The following is a 22,316-nucleotide window of genomic DNA, read 5'->3' as shown; positions in this document are numbered from 1 at the left end:
AAGGGTGAACGAGGTAGTTTAGAGAAGATGAGGAACAGCTGGGAGAAGGAGAGGAAGAGAAGGTAACCTAATACGACCAGCAGAGGGAGACGAAGTGAAGAGAAAGAACAGGAACAAGACATAATATGACAATACATGACCGCTTGATGACAGCTTTGCACACTCTTGGCATTCTCTCAACCAGCTTCATGAATGCATTTCAATTAACAGGTGTGCCTTCTTAAAAAGTTCATTTGTAGAATTTCTTTCCTTAATGCGTTTGAGCCAATCAGTTGTGTTGTGACAAGGTTGGGGTGATAAACAGAAGATAGCCCTATTTGGTAAAAGACCAAGTCCATATTCTGTCAAGAACAGATCAAATAAGCAACGAGAAACAACAGTAAATTATTTCTTTAAGACATGAATGTCAGTCGATCCATAAAATGTCAAGAACTTTTAACGTTTCTTCAAGTGCAGTTGCCAAAACCATCAAGCACTATGATGAAACTGGCTCTCATGAGGACTGCCACAGGAAAGGAAGACAGAGAGTTACCTCTGTTGCAGAGTATAAGTTAATGAGAGTTAACTGCACCTCAGATTGCAGCCCACAGAAATGCTTCACAGAGTTCAAGTAACAGACACATCTCAACATCAACTGTTCAGAGGAGACTGTGTGAATCAGGCCTTCATGGTTGAATTGCTGCAAAGAAAACACTACTAAAAGACACCAATAACAAGAAAAAGCAAAACATGAGCAATGGATATTAGACTGGTGGAAATCTGTCCTTTGGTCTGATGAGTCCAAATTTGAGATTTTTGGTTCCAACCGCTGTCTTTGTGAGACGCAGAGTAGGCGAACGGATGATCTCTGCATGTGTGGTTCCCATAGTGAAGCATGGAGGAGGAGGTGTTATGGTGTGGGAGTGCTTTGCTGGTAACACTGTCTGCGATTTTATTTAGAATTCAAGGCACACTTAACCAGCATGGCTACCACAGCATTCTGCAGTGATACGCCATCCCATCTGGTTTGCGCTTAGTGGGACTATAATTTGTTTTTCAACAGGACAATGACACAAAAAACACCTCCAGGCTGTGTAAGGGCTATTTGACCAATGAGAGTGATGGAGTGCTGCATCGGATGACCTGCACTCCACAATCACCCGACCTCAAACCCAATTGAGATGGTTTGGGATGAGTTGGACCGTAGAGTGAAGGGAAAGCAGCCAACACGTTCTCAGTATATGTGGGAACTCCTTCAAGACTGTTGGAAAAGCATCATGAAGCTGGTTGAGAGAATACCAAGAGTGTGCAAAGCTGTCACCAAGGCAAAGGATGGTTACTTTGAAGAATCTAAATTATATTTTTATTTGGTACTACATTATTCCATATGTGTTATTTCATAGTTTTGATGCCTTCACTATTATTCTACAATGTAGAAAATAGTAAAAATAAAGAAAATCCCTTGAATGAGTAGGGTGTGTCCAAACTTTTGAATGGTACTGTATGTGCGAACTGTTTAGAGTGGGAAGCATACGGTAAGATTTACAAGGAACCATCAGAAATAACAAATATTGTGTAGTATTTTATACTGTTAGAAAATAAGCGTTACAATGGTTGAGATGGTATGAGTAAGACTCACGAGGTGAAGGACACATTTAAGAATAAATTATATTTATTGATAAATTAATCATCGAATACACCAGTCTTCATTCTGTGATAAAAAAATATTCAGTCTTGATTGGGAGTAACAACAGAAATGTAGAAGACATGCTTACAGAGACCGATCCATATGCATGGCCATGAGACAGTAAGGGAGCTAACAGAAGGACATTGCAGAGGCTGTCTGGGTGTTCCTAACACTGGAGTCATCCAGGTCGTCTTCATTGCAGTCACACTGCTCAGATTGTCAGATCTTACCACCTGGGTCGCTAGTATTCATTAGTGCACACACCGTAGGAAAATGTCTTGCAACGAAACAATTAAGTTAAGGTTGTCCCTCCCTGTTTGTTTCTTCAGTTTGTTTTCTAGTGAATGCGACCCCTGGAGACATGTTTGCACATCTCCGGAACCACACTGATATGATATTGCTATTGATTTATAGCGATCTTTTGAGATGTGCAGCATGACTGCAACAACCTGGAACGCACCCATTGCAATCAACACTGCATGCATGTTACTGCTACACCATCTTCTCATCATCATCTCATCCCATGCATTAAGAAGCTAGGTTCACCAGTATAACGGTAGGTAGGCTAATCATGAAAAACATGTCACTTGAATATCCAGTGATCCTATATGGAAAGACAGGAGAACACATCAAAACAAACCGAAAAACATCACTTACTTTTTCTGTCTGTAGCTGCCCACATTGATTTCAACATTGAATTATTTTCAAATGTGTTCATTATTGCTCAAATAAGGTTGTATTGTTTGTCATACACATTGAACTGAAATTCAAAGTTGCGATCTGAGGTATAAAAATCGAAATATTCTGCCTTGACTGGCCTTCCACAACTTCAAACAAAATCAATCACTTTAATCTAATACACCAATCAGGGACCAACCACTTATCTTAATATTGCTGCATAGCAGACCACATTAATTCATAAATCTATATTATTTATTAAACCCACCATACACTAGTCTACTGAGGGATTATAACATGAAAACAATATACATATGTCTGATAGGATTGTACTGATGCAAAACCAAATGATGATGTAGAAAGATACTTTTATCTTGAGTCTATGGAGGGTTGCAAAATTTCTGGTCAATTTCCCAAAATTCCAGAATTCCTGGTACGAGGATTCCAGATTTTCTGCTTATTCCCTCCGGTTTCCAGTAATCTTCCAATTGGGATTCCTGGAAAGCATGGTAATTTGGGGACATTTTCCAGAATTTTTCAACCCTAAGTCGATGCTATTCCCCCTCTCAACTTATTTATTCTAAGCCAACAGACAGAGTGCCGGCTAAGAACAATTCAATAGAAGCTTGCAGTGATTATCATTGTCCTGTTCTGCAGCTCTTCACTAGTCAACCCTCTCCCAAACCCTCCTCAGGAACTCTAGCTCTCATGTGAAGTACCACTGAGGCTGCAGAGAGGTATCTTTGGTAGACATGTAAAGACAGTGTGAAAATGAGAGGCTCCCTTAGGTGGATTTGGAGGTAAACCTGACAAAAACGTTCCCTGGCCCAGATTAAACCGATTCCTAGACTACAAAGCACTTTGAATGGAGATGCACCATTAAGGATGCCATAGCTCAGGTGTAGGCTTAATATGGGTCCGGGAAACCGTCCCTGAATCTCTACCTACTTTTCTTTTAATTCTAGTCCTCATCTGAATCACTGCACTAAAACAGTATCATTGTCAATGATACAAAATAACATTAGTTCAGTTAAAATAGGTTATACAAGGAAAACTCTAAATATAAGGAGACTCTACTCTGTACAAAATAATTCAGCAGGACTTCAATATATTCAGCATTTTAAAATAACCCAATGCATTAGCACAACTACAAGTTGAAATGTATTTTTCACCTAGGCATGTTCACAGCAGGCATTTTCATTTTCTTATACCTTTGGAAAATAACCAGAATTATTCATTTCAAAGTGCACATTTAATAAACTAAAATGTACCATATCCAACCTTAAAATACTCATAGTTTTATCATTATAGTATTGCACATCTAGTCAGTGTTTTCAAGAGGTTGACCACTGTGTTCTACCCCCTACTGTACTTTCCAGGTCACATGATAATAACAAAGAACACCATTGCATCTAGTTTGATTGATCTTTTTTGAAAGTTTCTTTAAAAAACATGTTTACTAGTTTTTATACATTGATTAAAATAATTGGTAACAGTATTCTATCTGATGCCATTTGAAATCAGAAAATACAACAATTCCATTCATTTGGTTTATAGTTTTGATGTACTGTATGACTGTCTCTTGATTGTTCCATGCCAATTTGTAATGATGTTTAACTAACAAACAAACTATAATCCAAGTTTAGGACACAGATATTCTTCAACTTTCTTATAAGACAGTATAGTACACTGAGTGTACAAAACATTAAGAACACCTACTCTTTCAATGACATAGACTCACCAGATGTCACTTGTTAAATTCACTTCAATCAGTGTAGATGAAGGGGAGGAGACAGGTTATTGAAGGATTTTTAAGCCTTGAGACAATTGAGGCATGGATTGTGTATGTGTGCCATTCAGAGGATGAATGGACAAGACAAAATATTTAAGTGCCTTTGAATGGGGTATGGTAGAAGGTGCCAGGCACACCAGTTTGTGTCAAGAACTGCAACGCTGCTGGGTTTTTCATGCTCAACAGTTCCCCGTGTGTATCAAGAATGGTCCACCACCCAAAGGACATCCAGCTAACTTGACTGTGGGAAACATTGGAGTCAACATGGGCCAGCATCCTTGTGGAACGCTTTCAACACCTTGTTGAGTTCATGTCCCGGTGAATTGAGACTGTTCCTAATGTTTGTTATACTCAGTGTGCATGTACAGTACCAGTCAAAAGTTTGGGCATACGTACTCATTCAAGGGTTTTTCTTTATTTTTACTATTGTCTACATTGTAGAATAATAGTGAAGACATCAAAACTATGAAATAACACATGCAGTAACCAAAAAAGTGTTTTACAAATCAAAATATATTTTAGATTTTAGATTCTTCAAAGTAGCCACCCTTTGCATTGATGACAGCTTTGCACACTCTTGGCATTCTCTCAACCAGCTTCACCTGGAATGCTTTTCCAACAGGAGTTCCTACATATGCTGAGCACTTGTTGGCTGCTTTTTCTTCATTCTGCAAAGGGTGGCTACTTTGAAGAATGTAAAATATATTTTTATTTGTTTAACACTGTTTTCGTTACTACATGATTCCATATGTGTTATTTCATAGTTGTGCTATTCTTCACTATTATTCTACAATGTAGAAAATAGTAAAAATAAAGAAAAACACTGGAATGAGTAGGTGTGTCCAAACTTTTGAATGGTACTGTACATTCAAAAACGTACCTTTTTACATCTTCTATTGAATATCATATCTTTGTTTCTTTGTCAGACTCCAGACTTCAGTACTCCTGCCAGTAGAAATGTTTCTCCTCCAATAGCAGCCCAAATGAAAGTTTCAGCAGCATTAGAATGATTATCATGGATGTTTTAGATGTTGACCCCAAATGAGTAAAAGGCATGGTTTTTTATCTCTCTCTCTCATCCTTTCTCAGCTCAAACAGTACACAACTCAACACTTCACATTTATATCAATGTCCATCTAATATATTTGTATCCATCTTATTATTATACCGTTTTTTTCTCTCTTACAACTGATGTTCATATGAAGTAATAGAAAATAAAGGCAACTGTTCTGTTGGTTGAATAATATGTGTTTCCTCCCAGGCCTATAACAGACCTCAGATGTCTCATTTTATGTTGTTTTATAACTCTGTTGCCTTGTCTCTTAGTAAAAAATAAAGTACCTTGAAATGACCTGAATTTCCAAAGTAAAACATGAGCTCAGAAAATGTCCTCCATTCAGTCTGATGATTAGAAAAAGGAAGAGGGTCAGCGAAGGGGGCGGTCCTTGGCTTGTAACAGGAAGTGACTTGTTGGAGAAGATTGAAGGTTAATTCCCATTCAGATGGAGCAGCCCTCCATTCCTGTCTACAGCCTTCCTTTACTTCCTCCTATCCTCCCTCCACATATGTCCTCTCAGAGGAGGCCTCTTTTTCATTCACTCCATCGCTCAGTCTTTCTCATTTGTCTATAAGGAAGCCTCCCATCCAGCGGAACTTGCAGGCAACCCACCGTCTGAGAGGGCAGAAATACTCAAAGTGGAACTGCTGGAACTCAGGCGTCTTGCGTATGTCCCGGAGGAAGGCGATGTCCAGGTCAGACTCAGTCAGCATGATGAGGAGGGAGAGCAGGGCAAACAGCAGTCCCATGGTCACCAGGAACATACGCAGCACACTCAGGATGAACTTATGTAGCTCCTGCACCTCGTTGTTAGGGAGAGACTTCCTGGTCCGACCCAGCCGAAGCACTCTGCCGTCGGGGCCAAACTCAGCCACCTGTCCCTCAGGAGTCCCGGCCTCCGACTCCTCCTCTTCGATGCTGCAGGGGGCTCCATTAGGGTGGCGTGCCACAGCTAGCTCTAGGCTGTGTTCAGCCGTGGGGGTGGGCAGCACACTGTCCAAGGGGCAGTAGGCCTCGTCAGAGATGACCCGCTGGGATGACCCGCCCTCGCCGGCATCTGTTGTGTGGTGACGGTGTCGCGGCATGAAGGAGTCGCCGTGGGAGACGGAACGCACGGGTGTGGAGTGGGCGGAGTCTCGTAGGGACTCCAGGCCTGAGAGAGATAGAGATAGTAGAAGAAACATCAAACTCAGAGCTGTGAAAAAGTATCCCATCATAAAAACAATGAGCAACAACTCCTATTGCACAACTAGTGAACCCACATAACACATATCAGTGTACCATGAAACAAAACTACACATTGGTGCCCTAAAATCCTGATAAACCCAGTCATTCTGGACGGAGGCTAACGACTGTTTAGTCTAAATTACACTATACTGCCTGGAAATACGATGATATTGCTAAAGTAGTCAAATGTTTAGTAGGAAACAACTTTTCTAGCATTATCATTATCACTTTAGACATGGCAATGTTGTCATTAGCTAGCTAAGTTCGTCAAAAAAAGCTAGCAATGCTAACGGTAGCTAGCTAAAATCTGGTGTCCACTCAATCTTAGCTAGCTAGCTAACGCTATACTACAGTCGTGGCCAAAAGTTTTGAGAATGACACATTAATTTTCACAAAGTCTGCTGCCTCAGTTTGTATGATGGCAATTTGCATATACTCCAGAATGTTATGAAGAGTGATCAGATGAATTGCAATTAATTGTAAAGTCCCTCTTTGCCATTCAAATGAACTGAATCCCCCAAAAACATTTCCACTGCATTTCAGCCCGGCCACAAAAGGACCAGCTGACATCATGTCAGTGATTCTCTTGTTAACACAGGTGTGAGTGTTGACGAGGACAAGCTTGGAGATCACTCTCATGCTGATTGAGTTTGAATAACAGACTGGAGGGTGGTGCTTGGAATCATTGTTCTTCCTCTGTCAACCATGGTTACCTGCAAGGAAACACATGCCGTCGTAATTGCTTTGCACAAAAAGGGCTTCACAGGCAAGGATATTGCTGCCAGTAAGATTGCATCTAAATCAACCATTTATCGGATCATCAAGATCTTCAAGGAGAGCAGTTCAATTGTTGTGAAGAAGGCTTCAGAGCGCCCAAGAAAGTCCAGCAAGCACCAAGAACGTCTCCTAAAGTTGATTCAGCTTGCTCAGGAATGGCAGCAGGCAGGTGTGAGTGCATCTGCACACACAGTGAGGCGAAGACTTTTGGAGGATGGCCTGGTGTCAAGAAGGGCAGCAAAGAAGCCACTTCTCTCCAGGAAAAACGTCAGGGACAGACTGATATTCTACAAAAGGTACAGGGATTGGACTGCTGAGGACTGGGGTAAAGTCATTTTCTCTGATGAATCCCCTTTCCGATTGTGTGGGGCATCCGGAAAAAAGCTTGTCCGGAGAAGACAAGATGAGTGCTACCATCTGTCCTGTGTCATGCCAACAGTAAAGCATCATGAGACCATTCATCATCATGAGACCATTCATGTGTGGGGTTGCTTCTCAGCCAAGGGAGTGGGCTCACTCACAATTCTGCCTAGAACACAGCCACGAATAAAGAATGGTACCAACACATCCTCTGAGAGCAACTTCTCCCAACCATCCAGGAACAGTTTGGTGACAAACAATGCATTTTCCAGCATGATGGAGCACCTTGCCATAAGACAAAAGTGATAACTAAGTGGCTTGGGGATCAAAACATCAATATTTTGGGTCCATGGCCAGGAAACTCCCCAGACCTTGATCCCATTGAGAACTTGTGGTCAATCCTCAAGAGGCGGGTGGACAAACAAAAATCCACAAATTCTGACAAACTCCAAGCATTGATTATGCAAGAATGGGCTGCCATTAGTCAGGATGTGGCCCAGAAGTTAATTGACAGCATGTCAGGGCGGATTACAGAGGTCTTGAAAAAGAAGGGTCAACACTGCAAATATTGACTCTTTGCATCAACTTCATGTAATTGTCAATAAAAGCCTTTGACACGTATGAAATGCTTGTAATTATACTTCAGTATTCCATAGTAACATCTGACAAAAATATCTAAAGTCACTGAGGCAGCAGACTTTGTGAAAATTAATATTATTATTAATTAAAATATTGTGATGAAACGTGCAACCCATGAATACCTGGAATACCCCAACCAATCCTCTCCAAATGCTCCACTACGCTACACAACAGACATGCAATGCAGCCACTGATGTCACTCTACAACACTACTAACATGACCTTAAACCAAATCAACTCAGAATCAAAGCCGTCGGCCATAACATTTACTCAAGACAACATTTCGCACAACACCAGACCCAAAACAAATACTTCCGTCTAGCCGCATGCCATCGTTCCATCTCTAATGGAAACAGGGAATCTGAGAAGGAAGAGGTTCCTCGAAGGCTTCTTGTGTTACCCCAGACTCCAGGGTCATGGCTTCCAAAGCTGTTTCAAAGCAATGTTACTAAGATCTGTAACACTAGATGGAGGAATCTGTGCCATGATGATGTACTTGCTCTTTAAGATGTGTAAGTGTAACCCTGGATGGTTTAGTAAGGGATTCTGGATCCTGTGCCATGATGATGAGGTCCTTTACCTTCGGAGGAGCTACCTGGCCTGTTGGAGCCATAACCAGGAGGTGTTACGCTCAGCCTGGACGAAGCCCTGGAGGCCTCTGCGGACCCAAACCCGGAGGCTGAGGGTGCCCTAGGGAGGGCAGGGAAGATGGGTATGGCCCCCAGAACCTTGCCCATGAGTCTGGGTCCCAGCTGGAGGACGCGGACCTTCATATCACGGTAGCAGTGGTTGATCATGCACAGATGCACATTCACCTTGGTCTCGATCCGGATCAGGCATTTCACCATGGTGGCTGTTGAAGGAGTGAATAAGCGCACTCTACCGACATCCAAGTTACCACTGTCCTACAACTGCCCTACTAACGTCCTACCACTGTCCTACAACTGCCCATCTAACGTCCTACAACTGCCCTACCACCATCCTACCACCCTACTCTTCCCCTGTGTCTGTCCTCTCTACTTTTGTCCCTTGTTCCCTGTCTGCTGTTGTCCCCTTTCCCTTTGTCCTTGTGACTGGCGATGGCTGGCTACACTACACCACTGTCTCTGTCAGTGAGGCAGGCTGGGAGATTTACTGGCAGCATCCTGAGAACAGGAATGTGGCCCAATTGCAGTTTGGTTATCTTACCCCCCCACCCCCTAAAACGGATACCCTTCTAACCATATGCTCCATAGTGACATACATGGAGAGGCCCTGACAGGAGGGCTATTTTTAGGCTGGGTATTATTACCACTGTAGATTCCAATGAAGAACAGGAAAGGTTTGGACAGGGTTCAATATCAGGACCTGTCATTGTACAATACAATGCAACCGACATCATGTAGGTAAGTTGCTACTTCACGTTCCTGTTTATACTGTAAAAGGGACTGTGAATGTTCTTTACAAACCAGCAAGGTGACTTTCTCCTGCCACAATAATATCTTAGTCACAGCAACTCTTGAGAGAATTGCAAGAATGACAAAGGAGAATAGATCATTGGTGCAGTCTTTGGTGTGTGTGTGTGTGTGTGTGTGTGTGTGTGTGCCTGTGTGTGTGTGTGTGCCTGTGTTAAAAGCCCCCAGAATAGAGGCACTGTAAGAGGCACCATTCAGACACTAAAGCAGTGAAGTACCATAGCAGCATAGACCTCAGACACGTTTAAATCTTATGGCAGCCAAGCTGCTTTGTAAGGCACTTCTAAAGAAAATGTAGGGTTTAAAGTAGCTCGGCTAGCGGTGCAGATGCAATCTGGGACCAGTTTACTAATGGACTAAAATGCACTTTCAATGGAGATTATTCATCGAGCATACTTTTCAGTCCAGGAGTAGGCTTTATCTGGGTCTGGCAAACCAGCCATCTGTGTGCTATAACGTTTTGTTACACACATGAGTAGACTTAATCCAGCCCTATCTATGTCTACTGTAAATTATTGTAACTGATGTGTGTGGAGAGGGGCCAGTGTGTGTTTTACCCTCCATGATGGAGATGTGTACAGCTCTCCGTCTTTGTCGGGGGACACTGGTCAGCCTTGGGCCGTGGGTGATGGAAGGACAGCTCCTACTGGGTACCAGACCAGCCCTGTGGAAACGTGTTACATGTTGGGGTTACAGGCATATGCTCTTAGAAAAAAGGGTTACAAAAGGGTTCTTCTGCTGTCCCCATAGGAGAACCCTTATTGATTCCAGGTAGAACCATTTTTGGTTAAAGGTAGAACCCTCTGTGGAAAGGGTTCTACATGAAACCGAAAAGGGTTCTATCTGGAAACAAATAGTTATTGAAAGAGTTCTCCTATGGGGACAGCTGAAGAGCCCTTTTAGGTTCTAGATAGGATGATATATAGTGGAGGTAATTCAGCTGACAGTTTTATCCAAAGGGACTCACAGTCCAGTAACATATATTGTATATTCAGTATGTGGGCCATGTGGGAATTACACCATCTAGAATTGTAAGCAACATGCTCAAATGAAGTGCCATGGGTAGCCCAAATCTGATATTGTTTTCAATAATTGGTCTTTTGACCATTCAGATCAGATCTGAAAAAAGATCTAATGTGATTGGTCAAAAGACCAATGAGTGGAAAAAAGATCAGAATTGGGCTCCCTGTCTAAACACAGCCATGGTGTAACTCAGACATCAAACTAACTGCCATTGTGTAACTCAGACATCAAAAGCACCAAGGCTCACCTGTGAATCTCTGGAGGTTCCCGTTTTATTTTGGCACTTTGCTCCATCACTTCCTTAGCAACCCTGCCACTGAGAGCCAAGACAGAGGCAAAACATAACACTCAACCGTGCATTATCACCAAAAACTGAACTGAAGGATCCTCAAAACGTTACTTATAGCCAGTACATGTATTTACCTGTATCTGAATCTACTTCCTTTGAAGAACAGATTACTGCTGGACACCGTTCTGACCTGGCTGGACTTGTCCAACCTGTGATTGAACAGAGACAAAGAGATTTAGCAATATAATAACATTGTAATAATAGCACATACACTACCGGTCAAAAGTTTTAGAACACCTATTCATTCAAGGGTTTACTTTATTTTTTACTATTTTCTACATTATAGCGATGACATCAAAACTATGAAATAAGACATATGGAATCATGTAGTAACCAAAAAAGTGTTAAACAAATATAAATATATTTTATATTTGAGATTCTTCAAAGTAGCCACTCTTTGCCTTGATGGCAGCTTTGCACACTCTTGGCATTCTCTGAACCAGCTTCACCTGGAATGCTTTTCCAACAGTCTTGAAGGAGTTCCCACATATGATGGGCACTTACTTGCTGGCTGCTTTTCCTTCACTCTACGGTCCGACTCATCCCAAACTATCTCAATTTGTTTGAGGTTGGGGGATTGTGAAGGCCAGGTCACCCGATGCAGCACTTCATCAGCTCTCAGCTCTCCTTTGTAAAATAGCCCTTACACAGCCTGGAGGTGTGTTGGGTCATTGTCCTGTTGAAAAACAAATGATAGTCCCACTAAGCACAAACCAGATGGGATGGCGTGTCGCTGCAGAATGCTGTGGTAGCCATGCTGGTTAAGTGTGCCTTGAATTCTAAATAAATCACTGACAGTGTCCCCAGCAAAGCACCCGCACACAATAACTCCTCCTCCTCCATGCTTTACGGTGGCAAATACACATGCGGAGATCATCCGTTCACCCACAGACACGGCAGTTGGAACCAAAAATATCCAATTTGGACTCCAAAGGACACATTTCCACCGCGCTAATGTCCATTGCTCGTGTTTCTTTGCCCAAGCAAGTCTCTTCTTATTATTGGATTATTTGCAGCAATTTGACCATGAAGGCTGTGAGATGTGTCTGTTACTTGAACTCTGTGAAGCATTTATTTGGGCTGCAATTTCTGAGGCTGGTAACTTATCCTCTGCAGCAGAGGTAACTCAGGGTCTTCCATTCCTGTGTCAGTCCTCATGAGAGCCAGTTTCATCATAGCGCTTGATGGTTTTTGCGACTGCACTTGAAGAAACGTTCAAAGTTCTTGAAATGTTCCGTATTGACTGACATTCATGTCTTAAAGTAATGATGGACTGTTGTTTCTCTTTGCTTATTTGAGCTGTTCTTGCCATAATATGGACTTGGTCTTTTACCAAATAGGGCTATCTTCTATATACCCCCCTACCTTGTCACAACACAACTGATTGGCTCAAACGCATTAAGAAGGAAAGATATTTTACAAATGAACTTTTATGAAGGCACACCTGCTAATTGAAATGCATTCCAGGTGACTACCTCATGAAGCTGGTTGAGAGAATGCCAAGAGTGTGCAAAGCTGTCATTTTGAAGAATCTCAAATATAAAATATATTTTGATTTGTTGAAAACTTTTTTGGTTACTACATGATGTGTTATTTCATAGTTTTGGTGTTTTCACTATTATTCTACAGTGTAGAAAATAGTTAAAAAAAAGAAAAAACATTGAATGAGTAGGAGTTCTAACACTTGTGACCGGTAGTGTACATTGTATCATATATTGATTGATTGATGGATTAAATTACTGATAGTCAGTGTAACTCACTTGTAGAAAGCCTGATTCTCAACTCCACACTTCCACAGGTGTTTACAGGCCTCAGGTGTAGGTGCAAAATATGTCAAGATGATCTTCTTGTCCTGCAGTGAGTATACACATGTAGGTATGCGTATGCACATCTGAGTATGACAGAGTATGCACATCTTGTATTTCATATCTTCTGACTTGGCTACCAAAACCATAGAAATAGAATGAATAAAACGGGTTTGGAAGCTCTTACCCTGGCATTTGACTGGTAAACTCATGGGTACACTTGCAATGGCTTCCTGGTATTGTGATGCAATAATTTACAATGGTATTTTGGAATGTTCTATAAACTGAGGCTGGATTGCCATGGTAATACAGAATGTTCATTCAAATTATGCTAACTGATGTGGCTCATGCAATGGAATACACGTTTTGTAATGCCAGTTGTGTTGACTCAAATCACAGCACAGATTGAAGGGTACACTTCCTGCTTTTACTTTCTGGCATGGGTACACACAAAATGGCTGCCAGTCCAACAATTAAGCAATCATTGACTTGAATGGAGACACCACTTCTATTCATTCTATTTCTATGAACGAGACAACAATGAGTACATATTTATCTATCAACAATGGACCCACATCTTATTTCCAGTTAAGTCATTAACTTCTCTATTACGGCTAAATTACACCTTCTCCCCAAAGGCCATTTCCAATGCATAAAACAGGTTTATCTACATGAATTTCACTGTGTAATTCCAGAGCAGAAAGAAAACCATTTTAATAATGCATGTCATGGAACCCACCTCTTTCTGATTTGCATATATATGGAATGTCTTTGCCTCAAACTTCAGCTTTGTCACCTCGTCCCTACCCACCAAGACAAGACAAGACCAGTCAAAACCGAACAGAACAGTGAGAAGTGTTGAAATATTCATTGTGACCAACTGGCAGATTAGAACAGCTCTGTTTTCTCGTCAGGAGGAGGGACAAATAGGTTTAGGTCTGAGACTGTGGGATTCTGGACTGCCAGGTTAAATAGAACAATTGCTAATGACAGGCAAGCCAAATGTCGCACATTTGACAAAAGTTATGACTATGCTAACCATATTATTACTCACCACTTGAGGAAATGGACTCTCCTGTTCCCCTGCAGGACAGTGAAGCCAAACGGAGTGAAGGCCAGGAAGGCAGGGTTCCCTGACACATCCTGACACAGACACAACACAAGTATTGAATACACGGTGTATGTTGTTGTACAGATGTCGGATCTTAACTTGATCACTCTTTTGTCGCAGAGAATTTTCCTGCTACATCAGGAAATTCAAATGAGCCTTGTGAGTCCCTGAAAAATAGCAGTTGAGTCAATGGGATCAGGGCATGCTATAAAAATTATTTTCTCACTCGCTCAAACGCTAGGTCTAGGTCCTATTACTGCAACATTCAAATGTACCAAAATGTATTTGAAATGCAACCATACACATCAACAACCACCATTTTATATAGCTTAACAACACAATATAGATATTGGTCTCCACTAGGCTACAACATACAGTACAATGGTCAACTATATCCTAAGCTTATGAATGAACTGTCAAAATTTAGTTCAATCGCAGGCTGTGTCCATTTATTATAATCCACACAAGACACGCTGTAGCCGGCACGTAGCCTACATAAGGTACCCTGTAGGTAAGGTACTGTGTTGTATACAAACACCGCTTCCAGCTGTCCCCTGGCGGAGATTTGAAATATTTATTCATTATTCAAATCCTCCTGTTGCAGGATTATTTTCCTCCTGCGACGAAAGGTGTCAAATTAAGATCCGACATCTGTATGTAATGTACAACTGGCCTCACAAACAGAATATAAAAAAAACCATATTGTATTAAACGAGGTTCAGGCTGTACTGGAATCAATAGAGAGCTAAAAGGACTCTGCCAGTGCAGAGCTATAATGGACCCTTCTCTTATCAAGGTGTTTGTACCTTGCAGGGGTGAGGGTCCACACCATACGTCTCCAGCTCCTGGGCCTTCTGCAGGAAGTTCAGCTCGGACTCTTCTGGAGTCTGTCCTCTGGGAGATGAGGACACAACAGACAGATTACTGTGGGCTGTGTGATGATGGATGGAAAAGCTTCCAGCGGTAAGCTAATGATTTGTAAAGTGAATTTCCTTTAATTCATTTCAGAGAGTGAAAGATAAGAGAGACCAACACTAGAGGGCAGCAGAGGTAAGATCCAATAGGTGGTCTACAGTAGTAGAGTCTGTATATATGGATACTGCATATACTGTGAAGGGGGAGCGGAGAGAGAGAGAGAGAGCCTCTTGAGGGTGATGTGATGTTCAGCTGACTGGCAGAGTTGTCCCAGGTTGCCACAAACTAATGACACAGCAGTACAGTACTGAGAAATACACGCGCACGCGAACACACACACACACACACACACACACACACACACACACACGCACACACACGCACACACACACACACTCTTAAGGTCACTGCGGTCCCTTCATCCACTATCCATAAGCAGGAAGAGTTGGACAAATAGCAGCTAGGAAAATATTGTATATTCAGCATATGATGTGGATATGAAATTGCATATCTACGGCTAAGCTAGGGTCATGCATAATGTATCTCATCAACATATCTATTTTCATCATGACTGTAACATTCTATCTAGGAGAGATATGATGATATTGTATCAAGTTAGGTCCACAATCATCATGCTGATGATGACACTATTCAATTACAAGCGCTATGTCAAATATCATAATCACCTGGTAGAGAGAGAGAGAGAGAGAGAGAGAGAGAGAGAGAGAGAGAGAGAGAGAGAGAGAGAGAGAGAGAGAGAGAGAGAGAGAGAGAGAGAGAGAGAGGAGGAGGCTAGTGGGATGATGTCTATGTTCAGATTCAGGTGTACATGGAGACTACAGACAGAGACTGAGTGAACTATGTGTCAAATTAAATCACAATGAGGTGTTTGACAGGTGTCACCTTACATTAGTTCTGTCTTGTGGATGTCAGAGATGCGTCTCTCCAGCTTCTCTGAGTGTTTAGGGAAGAACTGGAACTTAGAGCTGTAGCCCTCAGGATGCTTTCCAGGATCATAGTCACCAACCTCAGCTGGGGGAGGATGGAGAACACAGGAGACAACAGAAACAACTTTACCTGTGATGTCTGCAACACACACAAATACATTACTGGGAAGACCTATGTAACCCATATGACATAAAGCATAGTGACCTGGCTGTTATAAACCACATCTATTGTAGTCATGGTACATGCCGTCAGAGCTTCTCTTCTATATCTCTGCTATAGGTTAACCTGGCTGTTATAAACCACATCTATTGTAGTCATGGTACATGCCGTCAGAGCTTCTCTTCTATATCTCTGCTATAGGTTAACCTGGCTGTTATAAACCACATCTATTGTAGTCATGGTACATGCCGTCAGAGCTTCTCTTCTAAATCTCTGCTATAGGTTAACCTGGCTGTTATAAACCACATGTATTGTTGTCATGGTACATGCCGTCAGAGCTTCTCTTCTATATCTCTGCTATAGGTTAACCTGGCTGTTATAAACCACATGTATTGTAGTCATGGTACATACTGTCAGAGCTTATCTTCTATATCTCTGCTATAGGTTAACCAGGCTGTTCTACTGCTGTTCTTTCATCCAGCCCTGAGATTCTGTAAGAGCCAGGCCCAGACAATCAGACAATAGCGGCCTTGTCTCTGTGTGGCAGGGGAGCGGGAGAGCTAAGCCTTAAATCAGCTGCCTGAATGCCAATGAGGATGCTGCCACAGTGCTGGAGGCTACAGCCTGAGCTCTAGACCTATACCTCCACCACACTACCTCAACTCACACACTCACATCACAATGAAAACAGTAGGTGACAGTGGTATTTTTCCATGAAGTCTTATAACAAACACCTTTATAAAACCCTCTTAGGCCTCACTCCCCCCTATCTGAGATATCTACTGCAGCCCTCATCCTCCACATACAACACCGGTTCTGCCAGTCACATTCTGTTAAAGGTCTCCAAAGGACACACATCCCTAGGACGCTCGTCCTTTCAGTTCACTGCAGCTAGCGACTGGAACTAGCTGCAACAAACACTCAAACTGGACAGTTTTATCTAAATTTCTTCATTCAAAGACTCAATCATGGACACTCTTACTGACAGTTGTGGCTGCTTTGTGTGATGTATTGTTGTCTCTAACTTCTTGACCTTTGTGCCGTTGACCGTGCCCAATAATGTTTGTACCATGTTTTGTGCTGCTACCATGTTGTGTTGTTACCATGTTGTTATGTTGTGTTGCTACCATGCTGTGTTGTCATATGAGTTGCTGCCTTGCTATGTTGTTGCCTTAGATTTCTCTTTATGCAGTGTTGTGATGTGTGTTTTGTCCTATATTTATATTGTATTTAAACATAAAAAAATATCCCAGGCCCCCGTCCCCGCAAGAGGCCTTTTGCCTTTTGGTAGGCCGTCAATGTAAATAAGAATTTGTTCTTAACTGACTTGCCTAGTTAAATAAAGGTTAAATTAAAAAAATAGGTAAGAAATACATGGGACTGCTGTGGTCCATTTACCTTGTAGTATGTAGGCAGCCAACATGGCAGCATCCGACGTCTTACACAGGAGACGACCATGGTACAGATCTCTCTTGATCTGTAGGAAGACTAGATATCTGCAAAGGAACATCAGAAACAGTGTGTTTTTTGGTCCACTCCAAACAAGCAAAGAGATGTACTGAACCTAAATGATTTGTTTCTCATTTCTTTCATTTCATTTGTAGCTCCATTTAAAGGGATGAGTGGGTCATACAGACGGCCCAAGAGAGCCCTGATCTTAAATTCCCAGACGATGTTCTTCACTTAACTCTTTGTTCGTTTGTTGGTTGTTTGGAAAGGGTTTGTAGAGGAGAGTGTTTGAGATAGACAGTGTTTGGTAAAGGAAGGCCTGAGGCGAGTAATGGTGTGTCTCTCTGAGTCTGTCTCTGCTCCTTCCTGCCTCTAGCCTACAGGGCCCAGGAGACCATTCCATACCCAGCTAAAGCACAGCCACTTCCATCGCCCAACACAGAGGGGACTTCACCTTATCTGGCCCTTCTCTTAACTGGAACCTTTTACCTCTCAGTTTGAGGAGATAGTGAAGAATTCTCTCACTTTCACTGCTTCTAGAAAGCAGGATGATGAAATAACTTTGCCACTTCTACTAGTTTGAGTCAAACAAACAGTCCCCTGGTTGCTACTGGGTCGTTCTACACAGGATGACAAAACAACTTCACGCGGAGAAGGCTTCCTCTCCAATTCAATGTCAAATAGGTTAGAATCCTGCTGGAAAGTAACCGGCACAATAGATAAAACTGTCGACAGGCAACTCCATGTGTCCAGGTGTGTTAAAACATGAGAGGAAAAGAGCCATTGTCAGGGATGTTTTGGTGCAGGAATATCAGCATTCAGCAGGTTTACCAGGTTAGCAGCATAAGCAATATAGTGTCTCTATGCAACATAGGACCTTTGCCCCACTAGGAGATGAAAGGAATAAGTAATGCAATAGAGGTTTAATTCTGTGACCCAAGCTTGTTTGCGTGATGAGTAGCCTAACCTTGCCTGAGACCTGAACACGTAAAGTCAGATAAGTCACAACTCTATACTCTGCCTTCACATCTTCTCCTCCCTGCAGAGTGCTGCTGACTTCGCCTGGTGCAACATACTATACCCTCTAGCTTATAAATATATGGAAAATCAGTCTGTGTCCCAAATGGCACCGTATCCCCTAACTAGTGGATTACTTTTGACCAGGGCTCTGACCAAAAGTAGTGCACTTTATAGAGAATAGAGGGCCATTTTGGATTCACACCAGGCTTTTAGTTCCCATCTCCCCATCATTAATAAATAACCCTGTCTAGTCTCATTCAGAACTTGCTCTGTTAACCACATCCTTACCTCCTACACTGCAGTAACATCCTCCTATTCAAACAGAAGAGGAGGATGACTTATGATCTGAATGGATCTGAGTGGATATGTGATGATTATCTTTCACCCTGGATCTGTCCTTTATGATTTCACATATCATCTGTGATTTATTTATGATTTGTGTTATAATTAACTCCTTGTGATCTACTGGTTTAATTGTAGTCTTCTGTGACAGACTGTTACTTGGCCAGCACACAAGATATGTGGTTTTGGGTTTACAGATCAGTTTAGCTGTGATCCATGGAGAGTCCTCCTTCAGTCTTCTGGTTGAGAATGTGATTGTTATTCAGGCTCTTGCAATTCATGTGAAAGTTTCATGTGAGATCAAGTTGCCTCAGACTGCAGCCCAAGAAAACGCACATTTCAGAATATCTTACCCAGCGTTAATTTCACACACCAGTGGCTTATCTTCTCTAAGAGCAGATTTGATTTGATTTGAGCAGTAACGCAATAAATACCATTAGTAATCATACAGCAACATGTCATAAGTGTGTGTGTGTGTGTGTGTGTGTGTGTGTGTGTGTGTGTGTGTGTGTGTGTGTGTGTGTGTGTGTGTCTATGTGAGTGAGTGTGTGTGTGTCTAGTCTTTACAGAAGGTGCTGCTGGCAGCGTCACCAGATGGTGGAGGATTGGGAAGTGGTTCTCTCCCTTCCTAGCTCTGACTGGGGATATGAGACAATGGGAAGCAGTGGAAAGTGAAAGGGGCTAGATTGTATGATGACACCTGTCGTGACGTTGTATTAGTTAATGTGACGACTGTTGTTCATCGAATTATTAAAGTTTCTAATTGCGTGATTAACTGAATCAAGCATTGATTAACTCATTAACCTAGGGCACCATGAGAAAACTAGTTTTTATCGAGTTTCTATTTCCCAAATTAACTCAAAGAATATCAGAATATGGATTTTACAACAGCCGCTAATTAACCAGTTACCTCTACAATCTCGTTCTGAACGTCGTATAGTCCGTGAATCTGCACGGACCCGGGTCTCACCAATGAGTTCCTACCACACCAATCTTAGTTGAAAATGTATTTACTAAAAAGCTAAAATGATGATAAAAGTTACACATAGACAAAACACATCATAGGCCATTGATTAGAACTTAGTATAACGGCCCAACACACTATGGCGTGTGTTACCCACAATGGGGATTTCAATAGAGAGAGAAAAAAGAAAGTACACAAGAGAAATATACAGTGGGTGAATTTGTCAGCTTTGCTATTCTAACCCTAGCCTTGCCCCAAACTGCCGCTCTTATGGGTCAGAATATAATGATGTAATTACGTGGGGATGATCTCAGAGGATTCTCTGCGTAGGCCTTCAGCTGTTCGATGACGCACTACTCTGGCACACCTCTCTGAGGGTCCTCCCGATGTCAGTGTCCTTTTTGGCTTAGGAGTCTGTTCCCTCACCCTTTGCTCTGGAATGGGTCTTCTGAGGACATACAGCTCTGTAGCTCAGAGCTCACAGCATAGAAATGAAATCCTTTAGATACCACGATTCGGTGGGAGATGGAGGCTAGGTGGTTCGATTTGAATTCACCCGCTTAGACATAGCTACTCATTTGTAGCTTGGGTAGAAAAGGATTTCTTGTCCTCAAACTTGCGTTGCGTTCTGGGTTCGTTGACTTTTTAGACCTTGCTGCAGCTGGGGTCACGTAGTCTTGACGTAAATTCTATACTCACAGGTTTTATACCCTTGGGTCAGAAGTGGGCGTAACGGCCTTTAGGGCAATTCTCTGGGCGTACCAAGTTAATGATTTGATTAAAATCCAATTTTAGACAACTAACTTAACATTTCATCTTCCCCAAAACATTCTCTTTGATTTGGATATTTTCCATGCAACGTACTATGTATAAACATCAAACATCTACTAGGAAAACTCTTCACATTACAATGTTTTCGTAATAACTTCATCTATTAACCTTTAATAACAAAACAAAAATGACATACATTTTCATATTCCATCTATCGTCATGACCACCATTGTGGCTGACGGAAACCATTTTTCCAAAGTCCCTTTATCTCATGTTTAATGTTCTGAGGCTGGTTCTCCATAGTAACAGGACAAAGGAATTTGTCTTTGGCCTGAGATTTACCAGGGGCGTGAGGGGTCATAAAACCCCCCACATCTTCAGATCCCTAGATCTCTCCTCCTCTGTTGGGGTTGAGAGATAATCTGTAGGGTTGTGGTCTCCTGTAACCTGACCGGGTCAGGACAGTCATGACACACCCTATTGGCTATTCCCTATATAGTGCACTACGTTTGACCAGGCTCTGGTCTTAGTGCACTACATAGGGAATAGGATGCCATTTGGACACAGACTAACTAGGTGAGGTGTGAGGAAGGCAGTTGTTCTGCCTTCCTCTTCCCTCCTCCTCCCTCCTTCCTCCTCCCTCTTTCCTCCTCCCTCTTTCCTCCTCTACACCGTAGTTTGATTGTCAGAGATAGAGTACCACATTGTGCAGGCAGGGTGACCTGACAATGCAGCTTAAAGAAAGAGTTATCTGGTCTAATTCCTCCTACAAACGGATTCACTGTAGGGTTTTGATACCCCTAAAATCAGCTTGTGCTCACTCCTTCATGTCTGTAGTCTACCACTGATACTCTAGATGTGTGTAAAATTCAGCATCAACATGAGAAGTTTCAATCAGATGAAAGAGAGTGATTGCCCACAGTTGGAAGAATCTAATGTAATTTAGACCATTTGGACCAAACCAATTATTTCAATCTATTGCACCCACTGTAGGCAAAATCCACACTCTCTTTTCCTACCATCTATCCCTCCCTCCCTCCCTCCCTCCCTCCCTCCCTCCGAGTTGGGTTGACTGCAGTGCATGGCTGGCACCCTAGTCTCCTCTATTATAAGCCCACTCCATTCTGCCTGTCAGACTGTCTCTAGTCTCTTACCTTGTGATTTCCTCTTTCAGGGCAGCCGGGTCAGGAGGGTAAAACTTGACACGTAAACACATGGTGAATGGAGGCTGGGCTGGGGGGAGAGGTCACATGTTAGAACAGAGGCTTTTTCTAGTAGTTACTGTGACCTAACTAGTAGTAACTGCCAACGATTTAATCACCCAATCAAATTTGGAACTGAATATCATCATGCATAGTTCAATAGTTATACATGGTCATGCATTCATGTACTTACATTTCATTTGTTTGGCAATACATTTTGTAAACCCCAACCAGTGCTGAAATACATAAATAAAAACAAAGCAGTCAAAAACTGTGTTTTCTAGGCGCTAAATACCTGACTGCTATCCCTCTGCCTCTACTCTAGACATTAGTGACAGACTACGTGGTCTGATTGCTCTGTAGTTGTGCATTCTGACTTGTTGTCTAGAGCTGGAGGGCATTTTAGAACAGAACTCCACTGAGCATCCTAACGCTGTGTTCTCTCTACCTCACTGATGTTTATATTCTCTCTCTCTCTCTACTCATCCTCCTCTCTCTCTCTCTCTCTACTCATCCTCCTCTCTCTCTCTCTCTCTCTCTACTCATCCTCCTCTCTCTCTCTCTCTCTCTCTCTCTCTCTCTCTCTCCTTCACATCCCCCCTCTCTCT

At 42.2% G+C, this 22,316-nt stretch overlaps 2 protein-coding genes across 2 annotated transcripts in view; one reads left to right on the top strand and one right to left on the bottom strand.

Annotated features, from left to right (window-relative positions):
- The window catches only part of LOC139385091 (alpha-protein kinase 3-like), a 370,338-nt gene that overhangs the window by 213,883 nt on the left and 134,139 nt on the right, over positions 1–22,316 (top strand). The window lies entirely within an intron of this gene.
- LOC139385092 (FERM domain-containing protein 5-like) overlaps positions 1,634–22,316 on the bottom strand; it is a 126,171-nt gene continuing 105,488 nt past the window's right edge. Inside the window, exons 3-14 of the mRNA XM_071130143.1 lie at positions 21,902–21,944; positions 21,661–21,739; positions 17,359–17,456; positions 15,762–15,885; positions 14,745–14,832; positions 13,882–13,970; positions 13,567–13,630; positions 12,783–12,874; positions 11,097–11,171; positions 10,921–10,989; positions 10,208–10,314; positions 1,634–6,346 (exon numbers count right to left, since the gene is read on the bottom strand). Of these exons, the coding sequence (XP_070986244.1) occupies positions 5,754–6,346; positions 10,208–10,314; positions 10,921–10,989; positions 11,097–11,171; positions 12,783–12,874; positions 13,567–13,630; positions 13,882–13,970; positions 14,745–14,832; positions 15,762–15,885; positions 17,359–17,456; positions 21,661–21,739; positions 21,902–21,944 (1,521 nt within the window). The 3' untranslated portion in view covers positions 1,634–5,753. The remainder of the gene's footprint in view (positions 6,347–10,207; positions 10,315–10,920; positions 10,990–11,096; positions 11,172–12,782; positions 12,875–13,566; positions 13,631–13,881; positions 13,971–14,744; positions 14,833–15,761; positions 15,886–17,358; positions 17,457–21,660; positions 21,740–21,901; positions 21,945–22,316) is intronic.

Source organism: Oncorhynchus clarkii, chromosome 26 (assembly GCF_045791955.1).
Source record: "Oncorhynchus clarkii lewisi isolate Uvic-CL-2024 chromosome 26, UVic_Ocla_1.0, whole genome shotgun sequence".
Lineage (NCBI taxonomy): Eukaryota > Metazoa > Chordata > Actinopteri > Salmoniformes > Salmonidae > Oncorhynchus > Oncorhynchus clarkii.
This window is presented reverse-complemented; position numbering and strand designations above follow the sequence as displayed.